This window comes from Accipiter gentilis, chromosome 24 (genome assembly GCF_929443795.1).
Source record: "Accipiter gentilis chromosome 24, bAccGen1.1, whole genome shotgun sequence".
In the NCBI taxonomy this organism is placed as follows: Eukaryota; Metazoa; Chordata; class Aves; order Accipitriformes; family Accipitridae; genus Astur; species Astur gentilis.
Window position 1 is genome coordinate 7,823,720 of NC_064903.1, and position 27,634 is coordinate 7,851,353.

At 37.7% G+C, this 27,634-nt stretch overlaps 1 protein-coding gene across 3 annotated transcripts; it reads left to right on the forward strand.

The window, feature by feature from the left end:
• CUL4B (cullin 4B) lies at window positions 1-27,612 on the forward strand. 3 transcript variants are annotated; one of them, XM_049828071.1, is made up of 21 exons: window positions 1-96; window positions 947-1,465; window positions 4,109-4,224; window positions 9,598-9,701; window positions 10,644-10,713; window positions 11,206-11,279; window positions 12,326-12,488; window positions 12,589-12,678; window positions 12,971-13,053; window positions 14,184-14,251; window positions 15,383-15,501; window positions 16,332-16,524; window positions 17,597-17,701; window positions 18,009-18,119; window positions 18,860-18,945; window positions 20,332-20,439; window positions 20,684-20,797; window positions 21,757-21,862; window positions 21,950-22,122; window positions 22,669-22,821; window positions 24,015-27,612. In XM_049828071.1, exons 1-21 carry the CDS (start codon window positions 84-86, stop codon window positions 24,108-24,110), a joined length of 2,664 nt encoding a protein of 887 aa, XP_049684028.1. In that variant the 5' UTR covers window positions 1-83; the 3' UTR covers window positions 24,111-27,612. The 3 variants fall into 3 exon arrangements, 2 of the variants coding, with proteins under 2 accessions (XP_049684028.1, XP_049684029.1); XR_007509503.1 differs by lacking the exons at window positions 1-96; window positions 22,669-22,821; window positions 24,015-27,612 and having other exon boundaries at window positions 218-1,465; window positions 20,684-20,808; window positions 21,767-21,862; window positions 21,950-22,081; XM_049828072.1 differs by lacking the exons at window positions 1-96; window positions 947-1,465; window positions 9,598-9,701 and having other exon boundaries at window positions 4,145-4,224; window positions 10,659-10,713.
• Window positions 27,613-27,634: the final 22 nt, after the last annotated feature.

Below are 27,634 nucleotides of genomic sequence, written 5' to 3' on the forward strand. Positions count from 1 at the left end.
CGCCTTGCGCCGGCGCGGGAGGAGGGGAGGGGGGGGAGGGGGAGGAAATAACGAGAGCGGCCGTTCGGAGCGGCCGGTCAACCATGATCACTTCCGGTAGGTCAGAGGGCAGCGGAAAGGAGAGGAGGGGGTGGGGGGAGGCCGCCGCCGGTGGCGGGAGCAGGGCGCGCGGGCAGGGCCGCCGGGCCGGGCCGGGCCGGGCCGGAGGTGGGGCCCGCCGCCTACCCGGGTTGTCCGGCCGCGCTTCCGGGCGGCCGCGCCCCAGCATGCACGGCGACCGGATGTGCCGCCATCTTTAGGCTCCCTCTCTGCCGTGTATTGACAATAACAAGCCCCGGGCCGGGCCGTGTCCCTCCCCCCCCCCTCAGGAAACGCGAGCAGGAGGCAGAGAGGGGGGAGGCGGGAGCCCGAGGAGAGCGGGCCGCGGGGGGGGAAGAGCGGGCCGGGCGGCGGCGAGGGAGCGGGAAGGCGTGTGGGGCGAGGGGGCTGGAGCCGAGGCGTGAGGGAGCCGCGCTCAGCCCTCCCCGCTGCTGCTCGGCGGAGACGAGGCGGCCGGAGCAGGAGGGGAGCGGGCAGCCGTGGGGGAATACTGGCGTTGGAGAGAAGAATTGAAAGAAACTGGTGGGTGGCGAGAGGCAGGCACGGAGACGCTCCGCTGAGAAAGGAGTAAAAGCAGGAAAGCAGAGACGAACTGCGAGAAGAAACAAAGTAATAAAGAGAAGGGGAAGAGAGGAGAGAAAGTGATTCCTCCGAGAAAGAAGGCGGCGAAGCAGAGGGAACACGGAAGGACTCCACTGATGAGAGAGAGGAGTTGAAAGACGCCCCCCCCCCGAGAGACACCAAACAGAGACTGACTCTAAAACTCTCTCTCTCTCTCTCTTTGTCACACCACAAGGATTTGATGCCCCTCAGCCTGTTCACTTCTGTGTGTTCATGTTTCCCACAGGTTTCTCTTCCCCCAACCCCCCAGCTGCAGCCCAGGAGGTCAGACCTGCCACTGATGGTAATACCAGCAGCAGCTCCTCCTGCAAGAAGAGAAAGTTAAATAACAGCAGCAACAGCAATTCTGAAAGAGAAGAATTTGATTCCATTTCTTCCTGCGCCTCTTCTCCTTCCAAAAACACCTCTTCATCATCTTCCTCTGTCATCACCACCTCCTCGTGCTCCTCCTCAGGGGTCGCCTCCTCTAACCATCACCTCCAGAAGAAGCTCCGCTTTGAGGACTCCGTGGATTTTATTGGACTCGATGTGAAGATGGCTGAAGAGTCTTCTTCCTCTTCCTCTCCTGCTGCCTCTTCTCAACAGCAGCACCAACAACAGCTCAAAAATAAAAGCCTTTTAATTTCGTCAGTGGCTGTGGGGCACCATGCAAATGGCCTGACCAAAGCTGCCTCCTCTACTGTTTCCAGTTTCGCCAACAGTAAACCTGGCTCTGCTAAGAAATTAGTGATCAAGAACTTTAAAGGTAACAGGCGGTAATTTGTCACGACCTATGGGGAGCTGACGCTCAACTGTTGTGTTTTGTTTTCAACGTAAAAACTGGTTGGCTTTCAGATAGCTCCAAGTTTTACAGGAAATGCTTTTCTGTGGCAAATGTTTCTATACTTATGTAAAGAGGGAATAATGTTTTATGATGCATACTTGCCCAGTCATGTACACATCCTGAGCTACACCTCGCTGCTTGGAATTGTTTTTCAGACTCTTTTCCCTCTGTTTCTTGAGAAGGCCTTAACTTGCATGTTAGACGAAAGGTTTTACTACATAAGCGTGTAAATCGCCTTTCTTCAAACTTTTAACGTTTGATACCTCTTTTCTAGTGATCCTGATTCAGGGCTTGGTATATATTTTAGCCCAGTTCATGATGGCTTTGCACAGAGTGCATTCTTCTTAAATTGGGCCTGTCTTGCCTCTATCCGTGTTGTCTGTTTATAGGTTAATCTGCCTGTGCTTAGTTTTAAACTTTGAAACTAAGGTGATTATAAGGCTATTATGGCAGATTTCCTTTCTGGTTTCCCCACTTGTCTTTGAAGTAGGTAGTTGAGATTTTTGCTGAATGTTTTCCTTGCAATATCCTTGCTGTAATTTTTATTTCACTCTTTAACGTCTTTTCTCTGTCTTAACATACTCTCAACTTTGCAAGCTTATGTTATTTTGTAAATCTCTCGAAAGATCTGTTTGGGATTCTTGATTATTGTTGCTAGAGACCAACTGAAGCAGAGAAATGAAACTTTTCTGCTGTGTGGCTGCTTCATTTTCTAGTAAATGAAAATATAAATAGGTGTAGGCAGAAAGCTTAGCTAAAATTCTGTCATTTTTTCCCTATAAAGATGGAGAAATAGTGGCCTTCTCATTTCCTGCCTCTTGCTGTCTTCTAAAATAGTCTGATAGTTTGCTGCCTTGGCTTGTTTTTCTTTTTCCCCATGTGTTTGGGGAGGTAAAAGATATTACTTAAATTAAAATTAGTTTCTAAATACACAATTGATACAAATGTTCTGTAGAGATGCCGCAGAAGGTAAGGATTAGGATTATTTCAGCCACTGTAATGTTTTACAGCAATTGATGATCACAGTGTAACTTTTTGCTTTTAAGGTTCTCCTAATTCTCAAAAATGTTCTCCACCCATCACATCATCGTCATCATTTAATTTGACTGATTATTTTAAAATTTCTACTGAGGTTGCATGATAGTGAGAAATAAGTGCCACTCTTCAGTTGCTTGTACACTGTTACCTTTAAGGGAAGTCAACTTTTCATGTTTAAAATATTTGCTAAACGTCATGGATTGCATGGTGCTGTGATCATCATTGCTTATGAACTGGTATTTGAATCACTTGCTTTAAAAGGTTGCCTCAGGATTCTGCCAGATTTGCTTTTTTATTTTTACTCTCAGGTGCTAAACTGAATACTAAGATTATTTTTAAAGTATTATTAATACTTTATCTTAGTGTGATAGCAATAACATCTTACACAACTTAATTTCCTAAAATCCAGAATCTTGGTATTTTCTGCTGAGTAGCATAGTTATTAGTCGCTGGTGAAAATAGGCAAGTCTCGCTTGTCTCTCTAGATTCTTACGATACAGCTGATGTTGGGATATTGCCAGTATTGTAGGGAAATGCTTGGGAGGACAAAAAAATTACTTCTCTCTGTTTGTCACTTCTAGAGAAATCACAAAGCTTTACAATTTGTTTTTTACCTGTAGGTATGTAAAAGTTGATTTTAATAGAATATAAACTCTGGGCCAGTTTCACCAGTTGGTGGCATGGATGTGCATGGTGTCTTCCTCCCTAAATTTTATTCTCCTTCCTTCTCCGTTTGGGAACATGTTTACTAGGACAGAAGTGGTCATTTTAGCTAGTTATGAGAACACACAGAATTGTAAAATAGTCCTGGTATTCTGAGGGTGTGAGTTGGGGAATCTCTCTTACCCTGTAACGGAAAGAGTCAAATTTGCAAAGCTTGAGCTATTTGAACATTAAGAGAGGGCTTAACTCTAACAACTATCCACTGGCCAAACCCAGGAGAGATGTAACTGGATTACTTTAAAATAGGAAGGTTTTCCTTGTGACCATAAAGCCTGTATTAAAATTACAGTATTTCCATGCATGTTTCTTGAGGGTTTCTTTCCAATTTTTAATACAGAGTAGAATTAATGAGCACTAAATTAAAAAAAAAAATAGCTACACACAACTCTATCTTTTAATCCATCATTTTTGGCTTTTATGTTCACTTCTTTAGCTGTGCTGTCCTGGTAGTGAAAAAGTGTAATGAAGATGTAGATTAGTCTTGCTGGGTTTTAGCCTTTATCCCTTCTTGAGCTGCTCAGACACAGTACTGTGATTTTTATAAATCACACCTACTGTTTGGGCTACAGATGCTGTGATGTGTATATGAAGAGGAATGCTGATTTTTTACAGCGTTACTATTTCAAATGTAAATAAGATATTGCTTTTACACGAATGCTTTCTTTTCATGTAAGTATAAATTAAAATCTAGAGCATCAGCCCATACCTCTTTCCTCTCAAAGCTGCATTTTTCACTTCTGTAAAAGGTAAAATGTTCTGCTTTTTCTAAATACTTTCTCAAACTCTATATAATTTCTTTTAAAGATAAACCCAAATTGCCTGAAAACTACACAGATGAAACCTGGCAAAAACTGAAAGAAGCTGTAGAAGCTATCCAGAACAGTACTTCAATTAAGTACAATTTAGAGGAGCTCTATCAGGTAAGTGCTTATAGTAAAAGTGATGGGGTAGGGCTTTTTGTTTTGTTGTTGGCTTTTTTTTTTCTTAAAACAATTCTGATACAGTGGTAAGAAAATGACATTTTGCTTGATAGCTGCTTTTGTCATTGAAAAACTTTTCATCAAATAGTTTCTCAAATTTTAAAATCTTCAGTAAAAATTTCACAAGACCTAACATTGAACTCGGGAAATTTTTTTACCTGCCACAACATAATCCAAAGTATGGTTTCCCTTACCACAGTTGACAAGAATTAAATAAGGCAAGGAGCTGTATACCCTTTACTGTTTTGGGGTTTATGGTGTGTAGCTGCTAGAGGAGAAATGTGAAATCCTAAAACATGGGTGTTTAGGTAAGAAAAAGACAATTTTTATTAAAATATAATCTGTTTTCTGAAGACAGTGTCTGTTCATGATTGAGGATCATAAATCATTTAAAAACTGAAATTTTTTATTTGACTTCTTAAAACATAGAATACCATTTTTCTTCATGAATTGTATTATTTTGGTTTGATTGAAATTTTTTATCATTCAGGATTCTGTCTATTCTAACAACTGAGAATCAAAATTTTTTCCCAGCAGCAGTTCCGATTGTTTTGCCCTAAATGTTTTAGGAAGTGATCAGACTTGAACTGCATTTCCTAACTTTTTTTTTTTATAAGCTCCACTTCTGCTTTTTTGGCTGTATGTGTTACGGAGACTTCTACCCCCTCATCACCTTTTCCCTGCTAACATCGTGGTACTTGTGGTTTTAGCAGCCTAGCAACAGTACTGCTTTAGCTAGGTATTAAGAAGCACTTAGACTTTTTACTCTGTACTTTTAAAGCCTTCATTACCTGGTTAGTTGTTTGATTTGTTCCTCTGCATGTATATAGGCTTCTCTCCATCTGTTTTTAGTGTCTCTTCTTCCCCTGCCCTCCCCTTTTCAATAAAAGTTGCATTTGGATGTAAATGGTTTCTGTGAAGACTTGGGGAGAAAAATACTGTTTGAACAAGGTTTGGGGACAGATATAGAGAAGGATAAATTGCCATTCCTCGTGGAACCAAGAACCTCATGGGCCAGGTTCCTCAGTCCACTGTGTTTTTAAGCTCGTTGTAATTTTTTTATAATGTTCAGTTAATCTAAAACGAGCTTTTTTCAAGTCTTTCAGGATAATATATAGTATTGTAACTTTTGCAAAACTTGGTGAAGCTAATAAATTACAACCCGCTGTATTGGTTGGTATTGTAAATTACTTACTCTGGACTGAGCAACAGAGCCAATAACTGTTAATTAAATACTTGAAGGATATCCAGAATTGTTTAAAAATACAAAGTTCTATTGAAAGGCTTGCTTCTGCTTCACAGTTATCACTTAAATTTCTGCTCACTTTTACCACAGGCTTAATTGAATGTTGCTTGTGCTCAGAAAACCAAAAATAAGCTTTTTTTCTTTTAAATCGTGATTTTAACATTGTAGTAACTTACATACTTTTCAATGAAATGGAGTGCAATCAAGTATGAAATTTTTCTTTTTTTTATAAATCTAAAAATAAATGTCTTGATTTAAAAATAGTAATAGGAATCACTAGTGTTTTTAAATGCTAACTAAACTAATGTCATTTCTGAACAGCTGTTGGGTAGATGGATCTGATGCCAAATATGCCTTGGCAGACACTATTATCCAAGCATAGAGGGGAATTGCAAAAGAGTCTGCAAATGTTCTTCTGCACACCTCAAAATAAGATACTTCTTTTTTTTAATGGAGTTACACTTCTTGAGTTTGGTTTAACTCTTCTCTGTTGGAAAATCCCACTGAGGAAACATTTTGAGGCTTTATTTCTTTGTGAGAAACTGGCTTCGTACTTGCTTTGTTCCTTCCCAGCGAAAGAAATTATACACATCTTTGATCACTTTATTAGAAAAGCTACTTTATTAGAATAAATTTCATTAGATCAGTATCAGAAAATAGACATCGAGATCTTTAGTACCAGATCCCTAGTTAAATTTTTTTTTAATCAGTCGCAGAGTTAAGTACTTCTGGAAAGTTCTGATTTTTCTCTCATCAGAGCTGCATTCAGTTCTTTTTCCTACTCTTGCCCAGCACACAAATCCAGGCATGGATGCTGCAATAAAAATAAAAATAATAAAAAAAAAAAAGGCAAATAAAAAAACAAACTACAAAAACCACCAGCAGAATATATGTTACACAAAGGAAATAATGATGCTTCACCTTCAGATGTTCTGACCATTTTCAGGGGACAGATTCCCTGATCAGAAAGTTTTATTCCACTAATTCAGAACAAGATAATTTTGTGAACTAGAGCCCCTAAAGTTGCTGGAAAATTTTGATAGATTACAATTATTGTTGTGTAATGCCAGTAATTAAATTTGCAAAGCATAATATTGCAGTAGTGTTATGCTCCACAGAGCAAATGTTAGTAAAAGGTTTTGTATTCATGTGCTTAGACAGTTTAATATCTTAAAAAAAAAAGTAATAATTTGAGCAGAATTCACAAATTAAAACATTTTTATGGATGTTATCAATGAAGATGCAGAAGTTTTGCACTTGATGTTGAAATACTCAATACTAGCAGACATGTTTAACACTTTGGAGTTTCTGATACACAAATGCAAAAGCATGGCTTTATACAAACACTGCTTAAAAGTAAGTGCATATTAATATATCTTAACTTATTTCCCTAAGAGTTAATAGTATGAGTTTGTCCATCTACAGTGCAGAGGCTAAATTCTTTTAAGGATTTGGAGCAGCATAGTTAAATAGTACTGTTTTTAATAGACAGCAGTTACAAAAATGTTGGTAGTTGAGATGGATGAACTGACCAGAAGTACAGCAAAATGGCCACTGGTGTCCTAGGCTGGTAGGTAGAAGCGAGACTAACAGTAGTTAAGCCGGTGACTAGCAAATTCTATCTAAAACATTCATCTTCCCAGCTCTCAGCTGGCTTCTCCAAAGTAAGTGGGAGACAAGAAGAAACCCATTTACTGTACTTGCTGAAGGCCTCATCAGGCTCTTCAAGCTTAGTGTTTTCCATCCCCTTTTTCTTCTGAAATCAAGTGTAGCAGCTATTTCCTGTTTTGTTGCCGTTTCATTTGGAGCTTGAGGCTGTGTGTACAATAGCAGAATAGAGTTGAGCAGTGTCCGTAACCTACTGTGTGAACTGTAGAATATGTTTTCCTATCACATCATTGTATGTGTTTGCGGTTTCTTAAGTGTTAAGGCTGAGAGTTGAATTTGTTGCTATTTCCAAGTATTAAGATATGTACACTTCAGCGATAATTCTGGCTTTCCTAATAATTATCTTTCAGACCTGTTTTAGTCTTAAGTGGCACACTGACTCTCTTGTTACACCTGTTTGTTTCTGACAGTAAGCTTATGCAGGTTTGGATTTCTTTTGTTGTTATTGTTGCGTAGGATGATTTTGTTGTAGGTTTCTGGTTTTTTGTGGATGTTTTGTTTGTTTTAACTCATCTGTGTCCTAGAGCCAGTATTAGCTGCAGTGAACTTGCTCTAAAGAGTTGTTTACTGTTGATACTGAGAATGATTACTGTTGATATCCTAGGATAAACTGAGGAACTCCTTGTTTAGCTGTTTTGATTGTTGCTGTGCTTTTAGTGGTGGCTGCTTACTGTTTGCTGGTGTCTTCTATTTGGGCTGTTGGGAAGTACTCTGTAATGCAGTAGATCTGCTCTGTTGTGCTGTCTTTGACTGGGATAGAGTTAATCTTCTTCACAGTAGCTGGTATGGGGCTGTTTTGGATTTGTGCTGAAAACAGTGCTGATAACACAGGGATGTTTTCGTTATTGCTGAGCAGCGCTTACCCAGAGCCAAGGCCCTTTCTGCTCCTCACCCCACCCCACCAGCGAGGAGGCTGGGGGGGGAGCAAGAAGTTGGGAGGGGACACAACTGGGACAGCTGACTCCGACTGACCAAAGGGATATCCCAGACCATAGGACATGATGCTCAGTGTAGAAAGCTGGGGGAAGAAGAATGAAGGGGGGAGGGGGGGGACAACACATTCAGAGTGGTGGCGTTTTGTCTTCCCAAGTCACCGTTAGGCGTGATGGAGCCCTGCTTTCCTGGAGATCACTGAACACCTGCCTGCCCATGGGAAGTGGTGAAGGAATTCCTTGGTTTGCTTTGCTTGCGTGCGTGGCTTTTGCTTTACCTGTTAAACTGTCCTTATCTCAGCCCATGAGTTTTTTCACCTTTACCCTTCTGATTCTGTCCCTCATCCCGCTGTGAGGGAGGCGAGTGAGCAGCTGGCTGGGGCTTAGTTGCCGGCTAGGGTTAAACCACGACATCTGTATACTTCTGAACTAGCTGTCCCTGCATGGTTGCCTGTGGTTGCTGGGGTACAAACTTGATCTTCCAGTCCTTTTTTTCCTATGGTTTGGTTATACTGACAACCGAAATATTTCCTTTAAAAAATAAATAAAATTAAGAGGCATTAGTTGAAAATCATATATACCTCTTCTGTCTAGCTTCTACAGAATATTTTATTTATTTACAGAATAATCACATATTGTCTTTCACCAATCTGCAAAGAGTTAAAGGTGCTTGGTTGCTTTCCAAATCTGGGCAATTGGTATAAATTTTGTAAAGTATTGACTTAAAGTTTACGGACTTGAGAATGCTTGTTTGCTTGATCGATCTCCAAGACATGTCTCCATTAAACTTCTTTTCGCTTCTCACTGTGAAGCACAGCAACAATTCTAATATTTGGTTATGATGCAGAAATCTGTGATTTGTCACTGTAAACAACTGGAATGTAGTCACACTACTAAAAATTGTTCAGGATTTTAACTAATTCAGGCAAGGGGTTGATTGATGGAGATATATATGTATATAAAAATATGTATATGTATGTACTTTTGGGGTTGAGGGAAGCTTAATCAAGAAAAGAACTCCAAAAGGAAATAACACTAGCAGTGCTTTAGCAATATCAGTGTGACTTGCAGAGCACAGCAGTTAATAAAATTAAGACCTTAAGTGTCTGAAGTATGAAACCCAGCAAGCTGCTGGAACATATTAAACTAACATCCTTGGTCTTAAGAGATGCAAGCCCTGCAGTTCCTTATGAGGTACTGGTACTCCAACTGAAATTAATAAACCGTAAGCTGTTCAGGGCATGGCCTTCCATTTTCTCTTATTACCATTATGGTACCATATATAGTGCCATGTCTCTCTGATGTTTTGCATGCAGCTGTTAACTATGTTACAATTAAGCTGGTAGATTTTTGAGTGAGAAGCAGAAGAATTCCATGGTTGTTCTGGGGGGTTTTCCCCCCTTTCCTTGTAAAACCACATATAAGAACATAAACAGATTTCTTAGTATCTGTTTCTCTTTACTTCAGGCTGTTGAAAATCTCTGCTCCTACAAGATTTCCGCAAACTTGTACAAACAATTGAGACAGATCTGTGAAGACCACATTAAAGCACAAATTCACCAATTCAGAGAATATCCTTTTTTTAGCTGTTGACAAGCCAAAATGTTTTTACCTGCCAGTACGTGGTGATGGATTTCTTTGACTAGTTCATGACACTAGGCCGTGGTAATCTGAACTCCTAGGTTTTGCATAATTGGGTCTGGTTTTTGTGGTTTGGGGTTTTTTTATGGGACCTCAGAGAACACTACTAGCTCCTTTATGTCTGTGACCATTTGAAAAGTTTGTGAGAAAGTTTCATTGTATTTATGAAAGAGTTTGACATATTACAAAAGCTCATATTAGACTTAAAGCAAGGCTTTAAAAGGCTGTATTGATGATATCACTTCAGGCTTTTTTATATGGTGAACTTACTCTGGTCAGGTAAATAGAAAAGTCTTCCAAGAAGTAGCTCTTGTTTTCTTTTTGAAAAGTGCTAGTGGTCTGGCAGCATACAATGATAGTGGTTCTGAGGATCAAAATGTTTTCTTTTCAGAAGTTTTGAGTGGCATCAGATCAAGATCCTGTTAAGTGGGTATTAGTTAGTACCAGAACTATGCAGTGGTTAAATTTCAAGGGCAAAATTTATCTTTTGAGGTTATCTCTTAACGTGAGCTGAAATTATAGTATCTGTGTAGTGGTGGGCCCTTACGTGTATTATGGATTGTTGGTTTTTGAGGTGTGGGGATATGTATGTTTGTTCCACTCACCAGGGATGGGGCATTAGACAAAACATTAAAAAGTATTTAGATACTTTTTTAAAAAAAAAATTATTCACATAATTTTGATTTCTCATTATTAACACAAGGGCCCTCATTAAAATATAAACAAACATGTTGCAAGAAGTTAACTGGTTCTTTTGGGGAGTAGGTGAGTTTGTTGTGCTCTGTTAAGTGTCTAAAAAAATAATAATAATGTTGGTACATTTCATTGTTAACACTACCTATTAATCATAATTTTCTTAATGATTTCTTCATGGATTCATTGGATAGTGTCCTTTTTCTAAAGAAAATAGACAAATGTTGGCAAGATCACTGCAGACAAATGGTAAGTTTTTTTTATCTTTTTAAAGAAAACCAGTTGCCTAGTCAGTCTATGTTTTGCTTAACTTTGCTCCTTTACAAACGTACTGTGCTTCTGAAATGTTGTCCTAAATTTATATAAGGCTTCTTTGTGAAATACAACTGTATCTACTTTGTTAGAAATCAAGCCTTGAAAATACTTGTCTGTAGTGTGTTTCTTGACACATTGGTCTGATCTTGGACACACACACCCCCAACTCCTAACTGTTTTTTCTATGCAAGCCTTTCTCCTCTTATACCTTTTATAAAAGGAGCTATTATTTTATACAGAAAGATGCTAAATGTCGCATTGATCATCTTGCTCAGATTGGCAGAATATTTTAAACAAAGCAACACTGTCTAAGAAAGCACTGCCTGGAAACTGTCAGTGGGATTTTTTTTGTTGTTGAGCATAATTTGCATTGCTCTTCAATTAAGAGTAAAATGATTGTGGCTTTTTTATTCCTTCTCATAACAGATTATGATTAGAAGTATCTTTTTGTTCTTGGATCGAACTTACGTACTTCAGAATTCAATGCTGCCATCTATTTGGTAAGGGCACAAAGAATAAAATTATTTGGGGTTATTATTTAAATTATCACATATATCTTGCTGATTTTCAAGTGTTTTTTTTTAATATAAACTTTGTAGTGACCTGTAAATTAGATGGTGAATGCATATGTGCTTGTTGCAAAGGGAGATTTCAGGTATAATTTATTTGCCATGAATTACAGGATTCCTCTAGAATAGCTGTGATAGCAAATTTCATTTAAGTAGGTGTCAGCCTCCGGTTTGCACTGTTAAAGGAAAGGGCTTGTTCAACAACTGAAGTGCAAGGGTTTGAGTTGCCCAGTTACTGGCTTTAACATGCATAGTATTCAAAGTTCCGTAAGGATTTTTGATGGGAAAAGTTACCTAAAATAAAAGCAAGTTACTCTCTTTTGGACTTCAACCTTCCCCTACTTCCACCCTCCAATATTTTAATAGTTAGCAAATGCCCTATGGTGCCTTTGGCACTACCTGAATTACTTTGCCAGAGATTGAAGGAGTGGCAGGTTGAGGGCCTGGCTTTTCCTAAAAGTGTGAGACCCACAGTTTCAAATTCATGGAAAGGTTTAACTGGGATGCCCAAAGCAGAGATCCCTGTCTTTCACATCACTGAGTTCTTCTTAGCTCTGCCTAAGAATGAGAGATTAGAAAGTGGTAGACAAAAAACAGTGTTGTCCAACAGCTTAACCATGGAAGTGGGACCCAGGATGACATTATCCTTTTCTTGTGAAGGCTGCTGTTCATTCACTTTCCATCATCCTGCCAACCAAGTGAAAAATAAAGAAGCTGCAAAAGTTAGGTGGTTATTTAGGAAAAAATATGTGCTTTGGTCTTTTTAAAATTTGTAGCTTACTGTTGATGATTTGTCATGGTTTATTTTAGTGTTTATGTGTTTGTTGATCTTGAGTGATTTGGGGGCAGAGGGATGAGGAATTTGAAGAATGCTAGTATTTATTGTCATCTATTGATCTAGATCAAATTTTATTAATAGAGAATATTTGGGGTTGATTCTTGCACAACTTATTGAACAGTCTTTGTTTTCTTTTTAGGGATATGGGGCTAGAATTGTTCAGAACTCATATAATCAGTGATCAGAAGGTTCAGAACAAAACTATTGATGGCATTCTTCTGCTGATTGAGAGGGAAAGAAATGGTGAGGCTATCGATAGGAGTTTACTGCGAAGTCTGCTAAGCATGCTTTCTGACTTGCAGGTGAGTAAACTTGTTTCACCTTTAAATCAATGAACAGCTCAGATTCTTACTTGGTGCTCAGTAAGCTTTACCCTGGATTGCTATTGTGTTGTTTCCCTAGATTTATCAAGACTCTTTCGAACATAGATTCTTGGAAGAGACTAACCGACTGTATGCAGCAGAGGGACAGAGGCTTATGCAGGAACGAGAGGTATTTTGAATGTTTAACAATGTTTGTTATGCCTAATGACAAAGCCTTTATCAGGGAGAGGAACTATTCTGCTGCCTTAGCCAGTGTACAGGGCAATAATGTGATGTTTACGTTTTATAGTACTCTGGAAAAGGAAATTCACGTGCAGTTGCCTTCAGTCACAGTGCTAATGGTTTCTGCTTAAAACGGGAGCTGCTGCTGCTGTCAGACCAGTACTGTCTTCCCTCCCACCCCCCCACCCTTGATTTTTTTCAAACATACAAAACATACAAAACTACTCTGGCATTTTCAGGTTCCAGAGTATCTTCACCATGTGAACAAGCGCTTGGAAGAAGAAGCAGACAGGATAATCACTTATTTAGATCAGAGCACACAGTAAGTGCAATCTCTCTTTTCTTGGTGGTGTTAACTGTTTGGCTCTTCTTCTGTTGAGGGTCATTTAATAGCTACAGCTTATTTCAGTTATTGACTGACCATCAAATGCTTTTCACTTCCCACAATTCCTTGTTTAAAATGAGGCACTGTCTTGGCTCACACAGCTAATATCCTTTTCTTCTAAGCCACCAGTTATTCTGACATAAACATTGTTGGGCATTAGGTTGGAAAAAAATAGGCTGCCATCCCCAGTCCAAACATCTCTTTCTTGCTGAAACACAGTTAATCAGCTGTCGTCCTACCTGAAAAAGATAGGAAGCGGGATAGAGAATACTCAGGCTAAAGGCTCTGAATATTTACATAAAAATATTTGCATTTTCTTTGTGGAGTCTGGGAAATTATTGACTAATAACACCCTTAAATCTTTTCCACTTAGAGGTAGGATTTCCTCAAATACAATCAAGGGGAGGTTGTGACTGGTAGGACAGGAGAAACGTTCTCCTAACATAAAGCCACAGCTGTCGTGTCTGAGAGAAAATGTAGGTCACTAATATAACAAAACTCTTCAAGCAAGTAGTAGCAACTTCTTAAAGAGCAGATACAGAGGGATCTCTCTGAGAGGAAGGTGTTTTATTGCTACCAGCATACACTTTTATTTCTTTCCTCCTTCAGCTGTTAGAAACATTTAGCTGTTTAGTGGCTTCCTTCTTCCACACCATTATTAGTGGCCAACTCCCTATTTTGTTTTAATACTTCTTGACTCATGCGGTATTTTTTTTCTTCTTGGTTTGTCTCCCAAGATGTGAATCTCCTCCCACAAAACAGGAGAAGGTATATTCTTTGACAAACTTTTACCCGATTTCTTCACTGATGGAATCACTGTCCACCTGCCTAGAGGTCATATACAACAGGCTTATTGTGCAAATTAAATCCTCAGTCAGCAAACAGAAAAAAAAGATTGCTTACTGGGGAGGAAAAAGGATAAATATGTGTATAATTATTTTAGGTCCTTGGCCACACATAATTAGAGCACTCCCAATGACAAGTGTAGTTAACATAATCTCAACAAAAGGATTTAAAACTGTCAATAATGGAAAAAGGAAAAGTAATTCTAAACGTTTTTTCTATAGGAAGCCACTAATTGCTACTGTAGAAAAGCAACTTCTAGGTGAACATTTAACAGCCATTCTTCAGAAAGGTAATCCTTCTTCTTTATAGAAATGTTTCTAATTACTGCTTCGGGGCTTTCAATTCCTGTGCTGAAAAAGAAAGGACAGATTCAGGTGCTGGGGGAGGACACAAAATACATCAGTCTTTAACACCCTTTGCTACTCAGTTCATGAAATAGCATTGACCATTTTGCAAGAGGGCAAGTACCATTCTCCTTGTCAGAGGTAAGGAGACACAATGAGGTCTTAAGATACACAGCAAAGCAAAAGGAAAACTAGAATAGGGGACTCGAGTTCAGTGTATTAAGTAGCATTTTTAAGACTGAGAGGTAAAGGAGTAGCCTTTGAATTATGGCTGTATCAGAAAGGGGAAACAGTGATTACTTGCTGTTCACAAAAAGCAGCTTGTTTTAAAAATTTAGTGCAATTTGAGCAATGAAGTACATTGCTTCAGTTCTGCAGTAGTCTCTGTGCAGTCCAGTGACCCTCTGTTGCTCTGAGGGATAGTCTGGAAATAGATACGGGTGCAACAAGAGTTGCATAATAAAAGAAAATCATCAAGTCCTTACTAGCCAGATTCTGGATGAAACAGGTATGTGAGCATCTTTCTGCACATCTGTAACAGACTCTTTATTGAGAGAAGTATCAAGTTTGCAGTATTTGCCCATCTACTGTCTTAGAACCTTGCTGTGGAGCATCAGGCCTTCTCTGCCAAAAAGGTAAAAAGTGAAAGGTGACGATATTTCTTGAAGCTGCTTGCCTTTGAACATCTGTAAAATTTATTTTACAGCTGGAATTGAGACTCAGAGCTCTGTCTTGCCAAGGAACCTTTCCTACAGATCAGTAGAGTGTAAACTTTACAAATCTTTAGGGAATAGTAAAGCAGAAGTAAGCAAAGGTGTTGTGCTAAGTATTTTATGTAAAGTACATGTAGCCTAGCATATCCAGTACAATAACAAGGATTTTAAGGTTTGAGCCAGTTCAGGCAGCCATGCTGTGTTTCACTGTTAAATTAGGTAGCTTAAAAAAAACAAAATAACCGTCACTAATTGCTTGATTAAAAAATACTAGCTTTGAAGAGGTCCCTTACTGTAATAATAAGCTGTGCTTTCTTTGGATTATTCCGGTTTTAATTTCAATTTAAATTCTCTCATTTGCAGGTTTAAACCACCTTCTTGATGAAAACCGAATTCAAGACCTGTCTCTTCTATATCAGTTGTTCAGTCGTGTGAGAGGTGGAGTACAGGTTCTCTTGCAACACTGGATTGAGTACATAAAGGTACTGTTCCTAGAACTCTGGAACAGATACCACTGTTCTATCAATAGGGTTTATACACAGATATTTGAGTCATGTCTATAAACTGCTGCATTTTTCTAAGAATTAAAAGACTACTTGCTTATAAACATATATTTAATATGCAGCTTTTGAAACTGTACTAGGAAAAGTGGCATAAGTGTTCTAGCCCTATTGAAGAAAATATTGAACATTCAGTTGAGTTACTGAACTCCAAATAAATTTGGAGTTTTTATCTTGCTTATAGTTAGTTGTGGGGGACAACTATATTTCTCCAATAGCCATTTTGGTCATGGCAGAATGTTTCTGTCTTCTCCCTGCTAAAATTTCTTGTCCAAATGAGTGGTAGCTTAAGTTACCAACCAATTGAAGTTCAAACAGCACTTGAATATCACTTAAGATGTTTAATCTTATTACTCAGTGAAAATGTTGTCACAGAAAGTATGGTTGTTTTGAAGGAAGGCTTTGTAATGGCATAGGAGTACTGTAAATAAAATTGAGTTTAGTGGAAGCTTTACCTGTGTAAAACCTGAGGATATAGATGTTTAAACAGGGTGTGTTAATCTTGTCATGTTTATTTCTTCAGACAAAAGTTCTGAATCTGTTTAGTTATTCATAGATTGATTTTGAATCAATATACAAGGTCTAGAAATTATTATATAGTAAATTCTTCATAATGCCATTACTTCTGTTGTGTTAGTGGAACTAATATGAATACCAGAAACAAGACATTACAAAGGTAACTTAGGCTTTTAGAAGTCTTATCATTTAAATTCATTATTCAGGCTAATTAAAAGGTGTGTTTTATTTTGCAGGCGTTTGGTAGCACCATAGTAATTAATCCAGAAAAAGACAAAACCATGGTCCAAGAACTACTTGATTTTAAAGACAAAGTTGACCACATTATTGATATTTGCTTTCTCAAGAATGAGAAGTTTGTAAATGCCATGAAAGAAGCCTTTGAAACATTCATTAACAAAAGACCAAATAAGCCAGCTGAACTCATAGGTATTTTTCTTCAGTTTATTCCCATGTGAGAATTTGGGTGGGGGACAAGAGAGTTGCTGATACAGCTTACGGATAGAATATGATGGAATTGTGTGTTAAAAGACATTATGTACAACGCATTGTCAAACTGGGGATCTACCGTGCCAGCATATGCAAGTGAATTATTTGATAGGATAGCATTAAACATTAAGAATAAGCTCTGTTCATCAGTTCACTGGCTAGGCTATAGAAAAGTGAAGAACATTAGAACTTGGGCATTCCAGCAATTGACTGGTGTCCAGATGTGAGAATACTGCTAATAATTTGACTTCTTCAGAAGCTTACATAATTGTGCCACGAACACAGAGCTATTAGGAGCTATCTGTGTTTTAATATATTAAAAGTGAAGAGAGGTAGGGATGTTAACCTCTCATGTTCTGGGGACAGAGCCTCTGTAGTTTGCAAAGAATGTTGTTTACAGATTTGTGCATTACAAGCCTGACTCTTCACTTTTGAATACCTTAATCATTTCCCCACACAGTGAATAATACCTGCTTTGCAATCTGTTGTGCTGTTAGGCTTGAGGAGTAATGCTTTCTGCCCTCCTTTTTTTTAAATTAATTCACTAACTGTAATGTGCTTACCAAACCATTTGAAATTAAACAGTAATCTGCTAGAGAAATTCAGCAGTATAGTCAACACATTTAAATAACTGGTTTACATATTTTTTTATCTGATCTTTTTGCTTCTATTATAGCCACGTCAATCTATAGCAATAGTGACTTTTTACTTTAAGATTGTAATATGGACCAGGATTTTTTACGTAAACAAAAATCTTTTTTAACATTATGTATGCTAATAAAGTTAAGATGCAATAATTGCTTATCCGAAAAAAGAGATTGTTATAAGGTTTTTATAACTTTATAGCCTCTATGAAAATATATCAAGCTAGCTGTGGTGAAACTGATTTGAAGGTGCTTTCAGGATCCTTTACATTTCCAACAGATTTCACAATGTTGGATTTTTTAAATTAAATTATTTCATTGTGATACTAAGCATATGCTGAACTTCTTATTCCTCAACACTCTTTTAGCTAAATATGTAGATTCAAAGCTTCGTGCAGGCAACAAAGAAGCTACTGATGAAGAACTTGAAAAAATGCTGGATAAAATTATGATCATATTTAGATTCATATATGGTAAGTATTGGGGGTTTTATGGGGATACAGTATTTAATCACTACATAAAGGTACTTCAAAATAATTTTTGCAGTCTGTCTGTGTTTTAAAGTGTTCATTCTCTGTAGATGCAGTTTGCTGGTGTAATGCTGTTTTAACTAGTTTGTGTGTTAAAATGCCAATAATAAGACCTGACTTGGAATCTGTGGAAATCTTAATGTGAAGGCCCTTGTTAGCTTTACTGAGCTTTGAATTGGGCCTCCTGTAGGTAATGTTTGTTTAAAACAAACAATGATTTGTGATCACTGTCAAATCTTATCTCTTACAGGAAAAGATGTCTTTGAGGCCTTTTATAAAAAAGATCTAGCAAAGAGACTATTAGTTGGGAAGAGTGCATCAGTAGATGCTGAAAAATCTATGCTTTCCAAACTCAAACATGGTAAATATCTATCAGCTTGCTTTCTTTTAAAAATAGTTGTTTTAACAGGCCTTCCCAGAAGTGATATTTGTATTTCCCCTTTACATGAGGGCAAAAACCTCATGTGCAAGTCTTGAATGTGGGTTTTGAGACTCATTTACTTATAGTTTTGTAATTCTAGCAGCAATAGCCAAAAAAACAGGAGCTTAAAGTGCATGGTGTATCTTGGCCTGTGGGATAGAGTCAAGGTTCCCTGCTGAATAAATCAGTGATATGCTCAGAGAACTTGAGGCTGGCTTCTCCTTGTTATTCACTAGTATAATGTCTGAAACATGAAGCTGCCAGTTAGCAGTCTTCTAGTCTGGTCTTCATTGTTTCATAGGATGGAGTCTTTGGGTGGTAAGAGTAAGATGTTTAGAACTTGATCTTGTTCTGCCACCAAGAGACAAGTTTGGCAGGCAGCTAATAGGGATTAGAATTGTTGTCTGAGTGACAGGTTGCCAGTGGAGTCCTAGGATGAACAGTCATGTCCATGTGGAAAAACAATTGGGTTGCAAAATAGCTGCCACATTAAAACCTTTTCCCCCTTCTTGTTTATAACCTTATTCCGTATCTTAATTAGAATCCAGGTCTTTGTGTAAGAACATACACTGAAATAGGTTGTCTTGCTTCAGAGTACATTCTGATATTTAGAATAACTACTCTATGGTGTTGAAAATAAACAAGATTACTTTTTAAGATTTACATGTTCTCTTTTACAGAATGTGGAGCTGCTTTCACCAGCAAACTTGAAGGAATGTTTAAAGATATGGAGCTTTCAAAAGACATAATGATACAATTTAAACAGGTACTGCAGGAAAGCCTGTCATGGCTCCTTCATTTACTCACTTTTTGAATGAGTTATTCTCAGAAAGCCTAACAAGAGGGTGCATGATGTCTTCAGTTGTGAACATTTCTATTGTAATTGTGTTAAACGCCTCTTGAATTATTCCAGTTGTCTGTAATGTTCTTCCACTACAGAGAAAAGGACTTTATAGGCAATTGCTTTCAAAAGGATTGGACAAAAGCCCAACTGGGAAAACAGTCTCTACTGAAAATCAGTTGGAATCTATTTCTTAATTCTGTGCTGTCTGTGCTTTTGAAAATTTTACTGAATTTATTAATGGTTTTCCTGAACAACAAAGAAAAAACCTGAAACAAGAAGCTCCTTAAAAAAAAAACAAAACACAGTAATAAAAGAAGAATTGTAAACTTATAAGACATTTTCACACCAGGTATAAAACACTTTTAACACCACTATATTCTGATGGACTGGCTTGTAAGTTTTTGCCTATTAGTTCTGGTGGTTCTGTAATGTCTTGATTACAAGAAAATTTTAACGTTCTTTCCTCCATTCACACATACTTAGGTACATCTTCACATCAGCCTGCTAAAACACATTTTCTTTCTGTATGGAAATACCTTTAGAACTTCAGAAAAGTGCTTTTTCTTATCTTAATTTCCTTGTGTGTAACTTGCAGTTTATATAGCTGTCCTGGTTTTGGCTGGGATAGAGTTAATTTTCTTCCTAGCAGCTGGTACAGTGTTATGTTTTGGGTTTGGTATGAGAAGAATGTTGATAACACACTGATGTTTTCAGTTGTTGCTAAGTAGTGTTTAGACTTAAGTCTAGGATTTTTCAGCTTCTCCTGCCCAGCCAGCAAGAAGGCTGGAGGGGCACAAGAAGTTGGGAGGGGACACAGCCAGGACAGCTGACCCCAACTGGCCAAAGGGGTGTTCCATACCATGGGATGTCATGTCCAGTATATAAACTGGGGGATCACTGCTCAGGAACTAACTGGGCATCAGTTGGCGAGTGGTGAGCAATTGCCTTGTGCATCACTTGTTTTGTATATTCCAATCCTTATATTGTCATTTTATTGTTATTATTATTATAGGTATTATTTTCTTCCTTTCTGTTCTATTAAACTGTTCTTATCTCAACCCACAAGTTTTACCTTTTTCCTTCAATTCTCTCCCCCATCCCACTGGGGGGGAAGGGGGGAGCGGGGAGTGAGCAGCTGTGTGGTGCTTAGTTGCTGGCTGGGGTTAAACCACGACAATAGCAAAACCATCATAAGGTCACTTGTCTTCCGTGGTCTCATAATGCCTGTTCTAGCTAACTTTTCAGTTCTATCTGAAATATGTTTAATAAACATTGCTTTATTTAAATTTACTTTGTTTCCTTCTGCAGTATATGCAAAATCAGAATGTACCTGGCAACATTGAACTAACAGTGAATATTCTGACTATGGGTTATTGGCCAACCTACGTGCCTATGGAGGTCCATTTGCCCCCAGAGGTAATGAACATAGATGTATTATACCAAGTAACAGTAATGCATCTCGATATCACCTGCAGCTTGGTTTTAAATATGCATATAATTCTAGAAAGAAATGCAGATATGGTTTTTTTAAATAAGTTTGTTTTCTTTTCTTGCAATTCCCTTCATCTTTCTAAGCCTTTATTTAAGGCTTATTTGATTGTGGAGGAGGGAAGGATGCTTTTAAAGTAGAATTGTGTTTTAGTGTTTTTTCTTTTTTTAGATGGTAAAACTGCAGGAGATCTTCAAGACCTTTTATTTAGGAAAACACAGTGGTAGGAAGCTTCAGTGGCAGTCAACACTAGGACACTGTGTACTAAAAGCAGAATTTAAAGAGGTGAGTGTATTGTTTCTCTTACTCCTGTTGCTTTGCTGATTCCAACTCTGAGTTGTTCCTTAGGGATATATTGGAAAGGTTTTTTGTGCTGTGATGGAAAACAGCACTGTTTTTGCAATTAATTTTAACTTTTGACCTCTTGCTATTTCTGGAGTTGTGGTAGTTTCTGAAATAGAAGTATTAAGGTCTAAGAAGATGCATCCAATTTCTGTATTGGTCAGAAAAAAAAAGTTGTTGGTTACTGCTTGGGGAAAATATCCAGTGGGTTTAGTTCCATATTAAAAATGGCACTGATTTTTATAGTGGGGAGGGAAAAAAAAGGGGGCCATGTTCCATACATGACCTTACTTCATCTGACAGCATTAAGCATCTTTACAGTCAGCTTTTCACTACTGAAATAAAGAAAAGTTTTGGATTGTACAATAACACAACTGTTTTTAAAGGGCTTCCAGTTATTCCTCTTCAGCATTTCTTCATGGGAACAAATATATTTCAAGAACATTTTTCTTGGAATAGGAATGCTTACCAGTTGTATTTTTCAGAAAAATGTTAATGGTAAAACAAGGATTATCAAACTTGATTATTTCAAAGATCCTATGGTTCCTAATACTGTGTTTCTTAAACTAATGTTTGCGTTACACTTTGACTTAAAGGTCTTTCAAATTGTAATTTTAAGCACTCAGTGCTCTGAGATTTGTCTTGAGTAAGTTGATGCATATCTTGGGTGAGTTTTGTCACTGGATATAATAGTCTAACCTTCTGACCTCTAGTTTATTCTGCATTTTATAGTAAACACAAGGTGACCAGTAACTTCTATTCTTTCATATTCCCAAATTAATAAAATACCAATCACATCCTTTAAGTGAAATAATTGACATACAGGAGTGACTTGTTCCTTGCACCACCCCACCCCCCAAAAAAAACAGTCTAGTGATGTCTGTTAATTTCCCTTGTAACAGGGCAAAAAAGAACTTCAGGTCTCCTTGTTCCAGACACTGGTGCTGCTCATGTTTAATGAAGGAGAGGAGTTCAGTTTAGAGGAGATAAAGCAAGCCACTGGGATAGGTTGGTATTGAAAACAGCTGACTAATTCCTAGTGTTCTTACAAAAAAAAGAAAAAAAAAAAACCTCAACATCTTGTTTCTGCTGTAGAGGACGGAGAGCTGAGAAGGACACTTCAATCTCTGGCTTGTGGCAAAGCCAGAGTACTGACCAAAAGCCCCAAAGGCAAAGATGTGGAAGATGGTGATAAATTCACATGTAATGATGATTTCAGACATAAGCTCTTCAGGATAAAGATCAACCAAATTCAGATGAAAGAAACGGTATATTCTTCTTGATCCTCTGGGGTTTAGATCCTTGGATTAAGTATCTTGTTGCCTGCCCATCTACCAGCTTTTTTCCTCTTGGTTGTTATGCACATACTGATATCTTTGTAAAAGTTATACGTATAATTTGGATGATAGCACATACCTAACAATGCTGATTTAAATGTGTGCTTCCATACAAACTTAGACACCAGTGATGCTAGATTTCTCTAAGTGAGGTTATTTAAGGGAAGTTCTAATCAGTGAATGTTCTTTTCACCCTTGATCATTCCCTGGAGCTTTACTGAATGGTTTGTGAACATAGAAACAAATTCACAGTGAATTTTCCCTGACAGCCAGGGGAATCTGTGCAAAGATTTTAATTCCTTGTACAATTGTTTTTTTAATAGACAATTGGTCTTCATATTTGCAAAGGATTTATGTCAAATATTTGACAACAGACATTTTACTGTCTTGCACTGAGAACTGTCCTAGAGATACAAAGAAGAATTGTTTTGACAGTTGTAGTGTTCTCTTTAAAACTTTTCTAAATGGATTCTTCAGGTAGAGGAACAGGCAAGCACTACAGAGAGAGTATTCCAGGACCGGCAATACCAGATTGACGCTGCAATTGTACGAATCATGAAGATGCGCAAGACACTGAGTCATAACCTGCTTGTGTCAGAGGTCTACAACCAGCTTAAATTCCCAGTAAAGGTGTAGTACTGATTTTTCTTCTTCTAAAACTTTATTATTTCTTTTTATATTACCTGGCCTGTCCTCAGTTAAACGGTGCTTCTGTCTAGAACATGGATCTTTTTACTATTAGGAAGGACAAATACTCACTTTCAGGAATTTTTAAAGTGCCAATTGCATTCATGTATCTGAGTATTACCTCAGGCTTTTAGTAAATTAACAAAACCTACTACCAAAGGCTTTCAGAACTGGACTCTGTAAGCAGTAACTGTGAAGCTAGTTCTCCTTGTATGCTGTTCTTGCATTTAAGTGTTCTGACAGTGCGTTCTTGGGGATGAGGGAAAAATGATTCAGATATGTAATCCAGGATTGGTTTTGATTCTTAATTTGGTTGATACTTTTTAATAAATTAGTAACCAATAAATGTACAGTGTTTTTTCCAGACATATTATATTGGTTAATATATATACATGCACACATATATATGGAAAGAAAAGTAGATACTGGTGAATGTCTCAAAGCTAAAGAAGCCCACAGTTGCAATATAAAATGAATAGCTTACTAATTGTATACAGATGGAAATGGATTTTCAAATAGACAGTCATGCATCTGTCCGAGTTCAAATATACAGTGCTTTCTATAAATGGAAATGTAAAATGAAAGGTACTGCCATCTCATTCTGTTTTGTTACCATGTTAAGTTCCTGCAGCCTGTAAGTATTGCAAAAACTGCAGTTGGGCTTTGCAGGGTTATAACGGATGATTTAAATGCTTTTTATCACTCTTTATCATGCGATGTTTTTATAAAGTCCTTCATCCAACAAAATCATAGGGCACCCAAACTGTTGCAAAACTCACTCACATCAAGATAAAATGAAACTTGTGCCATCTTTTACCAGGTAAAAGTCAGAAATAGAAACACTTTGGTATGTAATGCACGAGAGTTCAGTTTAAACAGCAGCAAATATCTTTCCCTGCTGTAAAAAGTCTATGCTTAGCTGCAGGCAACAAGCTAATTTTGTAACTTTCTCTTCCATCAATTATATGTTGCAGACTTTAGAAGCTTTGATGCTTTAAGGGATTTTTTATTTTTTTAAACTGATTCCTGTTTCCTCAGCCATCTTAAACAGTATGGATATTTGGCTTTAGTAGAAAGAAAGCACCAAGAAACACTGACTGCAAAGTAATATTGCTCACATCTGCTTTATTTTACAGCCTGCTGACCTTAAGAAGAGAATAGAATCCTTAATTGACAGGGACTACATGGAAAGAGATAAAGAAAACCCGAATCAGTACAACTATATTGCATAAACATACATTGGCCTTTGTTTTACTGCACACTTGGTGTCATACACAGTTGCCAGTGGATAAACTAGCCTGTTGATCCTGTTAATTGACTTTTTATACTACCGATGATTGAATGAAAGCAGTGTAATGGAAAAGTATAGTAGAGTGGACTTCTTTCAGTGGTTAACATGCCCATTTAAAGAGTACTATTTACATTTTAAGAAGAATGCTGTTGAACTCTTTGCATGTTATTTAGTAAGATGTGCAGAAAGCTGAAAGAAAGTACCTGGTCTTTGTGATTCCATTTGTCTCTGGGTCTGAAGAAGAGTCCCTTGATATATGACAGATGTCTTTCACACCTTTAAATGGAAACAGAAGGTTAATTAATATAAGAAAATAGCCTTTAAAATGCTTAAACTGCATGCAAATTTTTAATTTACTGTACAGAATGCATTTCAGTTAGTAACATACCATTGGTTTGGTTGATGCCCACACTTGGATTTTTCCCTTGAGGGAGGGAAAATGGGGAATAAGCCAAGCTATGCTTATTGCTGATCTAATGGAAAATACTCTTGGTCGCAATTAAGACAAAATGGTACCAATATAAAATGATGTATAAAGTTTGCAGTGTGGGCATATGTACTGTATATACAAACACCATTCTTAAACAACTGCTACAACAAAACAAGTTCAGATTAGATTTATATGGCTTGCCTATAAGACTTAGTGTTCACCTTTGGGAATTTTAAGCATAAAACAGCCATAATGGAAAAAGTGACAGTTTTTACTAGTCATGGGTAGGAGGCCTTCACCTCTTGGCAGCAATACTCTAGAAAAGAGAATCTATCTACAGATACCTATGAAAAGCCACACTGTTCTTGTGGCAGAGCTGTAAGAACAAAAATTACAAATGGATTTTAATACTTGTTTTGCTTTGCAACATTCTAAACTTGAACTAACCTCAAGGTTTAGACAGGGCAGCTCTTCTAAGACTGCCCTGCTTTGGATTGCTTTAACTTAAAGCTTTAAGAACTCAGCCCTAGATGTGGCAGGCCTCCAAGAACCCAGAAGCCTACCTCTCATATAGAAAGTTAAGTATTGCTACAAGGCATCTAAAATATATTTTCTTAGATGGCCAGAGAGCATTCTTTGCATCTTTATAAGACATGGGAGAATAAGTCACTTGAATGTAGAGCTTTGTTTCAACAAATTGCGTTTTTTTTATTGCTTTAGCAGCATGTGCCAGGAATATATGGGAAAAAAAAGTGTCAGCAGAGAAGGCAACTCCTCCACGTAACAGTTCTTCCTTACCCAGCCAGGCTTTAGACCTACCATCAGCTGTGTTGCAGAGCTCAGTGAAAAACCTCATCCTCATTCAGGCACTGATAGTCCTGGGGAATACCAGATATTTCTTGAAAGCAAGATGTTACTTTTGTTTAATGGCAGTGTAACTTAGTTCTCTATGATCTATAACTTTTATCACTGTGATCCCACATTCAGGGGTATGCATGTGCGAGAGAGGGAGAGTGTGTTTAAGTGCGTGTATTTTGTATCTGACATGTCCCATCCTTACTGCTTTTTTGATCTACTGTTTAATTCCATATTTTCTCCAGCTGTGTTTTCTCTCAAGCTCTTTTATATGCAGTCCTCAGCTGACAGATGAAGCAGATGTTTTTTTCTCCTACTAAAATTATTTGCTGTCACCCTCTACTAACTGTCATACAGCTCTTTGTGATCTGCAGAAAATCTACCTTTTCCTTTGACACTATTGCAGCATAACCACTGGTAGACATCCAGGACCACCCTTGCCTCTGTAAGAAAAATACTAACAGTAGAGTTATCTGGTAAGAAACTTGAAGACTGCTCCTGCAAATCTTTTAAGTATTAGTTCAAATAGACATCCACCAGGGAGGAAAGAATGCCCCCCCCCCCCCCCCCCCCAAACCTTCTGTATTTTGCATTCAATGTTCCTTTTTCTTGTATGTGTTTTGTATCTTTAGCCAATAAAAGATTCCTTTTAAAAAGGTGTTTTGCAGAAGGAGCATAAAACTTAACTCGTTGGGAGACAGGAGATGATGAGTATCAGTATTGAACTGGTTCCATTCAGTCTGTTGTAGCATATAAATCTAACACCACTACATGTTTAAAATGCCTATTCTGGTAAAATCCTCCCTCATTAGACAAGTGTGTTGCATTCAGTCAAACTAACTGGAAAGGTCTGAAGGTTTATTTAATTTTTATCCCATCCATTTTAGTAACTTAAACGCAGAAAATATTACATAGAAAATGTCCTCAAATCTTATCAGACTACCACGATCTGAGGCAGACCCTAAGCGGCAATCTAGTTAAAGCAACCCAAAGAATTGACTTTGAGAACCCTGGCTAGGCTGAGAGAGGGGGTGAGAGAGGGGAGTGGAGAAGGCATCTCCTTGTATCTTCATGGGTTTTCCCCAAGAACTCATCCATCTCTTCTGCTAAGGTCTCGCGCATTCCTGGTTAATGACAAAGCTGCAGCCAAGATTTATCGTCCAGCCGTACAACTCTGCAACTTCTTGCTGGGATCATGTGCCTGCCTATTGAGCCATATATATCTCTGTAAGAAAAAAATTAAAGTGGGCTTGGACCACAACTCATCTGGCTATAACACAGCTTGTCTGTTTGGCCACACATTTTTAATCTTGACTCTTGCATGCAGTTTATAGCACCTTGTTCATAAGAAATTGCAGTTTATTCTTAGAAATATATATTTTAGGTTTTTTAATCTTTATACCCATAAATGGACTATTTTTTTGTCTTGGCTGGTTTAAAAAGTGACCATTTTGTTTAAATGCTGTAATTGCAAATGTGTTGTAAACGTCGTTTTGTTCTATAGTTTACACAAAGGTGCCAAAGTAAATAGTTAATAAAAAAAAAAAAAACAAACCCTAGCAAATCGTTAAGTTGCTTTAGCTGTTCTTCATATTTTGGTCTCTGGTCTTTTTTTTTTTTTTTTTTGTCAGCCTTTCATTTTTTCCTAGACATATCATTTGCCCTAATGCTTTCTTTAAAAAAAAAAGTGCATCTAAAGAAATGTTCAAATACCACTTTTTTAGTGATTTCATATAGTAGGAAGAATATTTTCTTTGAAACGTTACACTAAAACTGTAAGAGTACAGCAGCATTCAAAAATGTAATATACTTTTTGTATAACAGTTCTTCAGAGTATGTCTGGAGTGGGGGGAAAAAACCTAACCCTGTTACTTTTCAGAAGCCTCTTCCCTTGGCTACCAGAATATGAAATTGTGCTTTTTCACTGCATCAAAAAGTTATAGTTTATGCAGACTTGCAAACAGGGCATGTATCACCGTTGCATCCTTCGATGCAAAAAGCAGCAAAACCTTTTTTATGTTTCATAAGTCTGATATGGGTACAGAGAGTCTTTCTTAAGTTGGTAAATAATGTAAATACATGTCCTTTCAGAGAGTGAGTCTGTTATCTAGGTATTTTGTGTCATTTAATAAATATTAAACAGTTTTGTGTTGATAAACTCTTGTGTGTAAAATGCCTTC

Coding starts and splice junctions, on each gene's coding strand:
- CUL4B (XM_049828071.1), top strand. Junction 11,280..12,325: donor TCAATGCTGCCATCTATTTG/GTAAGGGCACAA, acceptor TTTTCTTTTTAG/GGATATGGGGCTAGAATTGT. Junction 16,525..17,596: donor TAAGCCAGCTGAACTCATAG/GTATTTTTCTTC, acceptor ACACTCTTTTAG/CTAAATATGTAGATTCAAAG.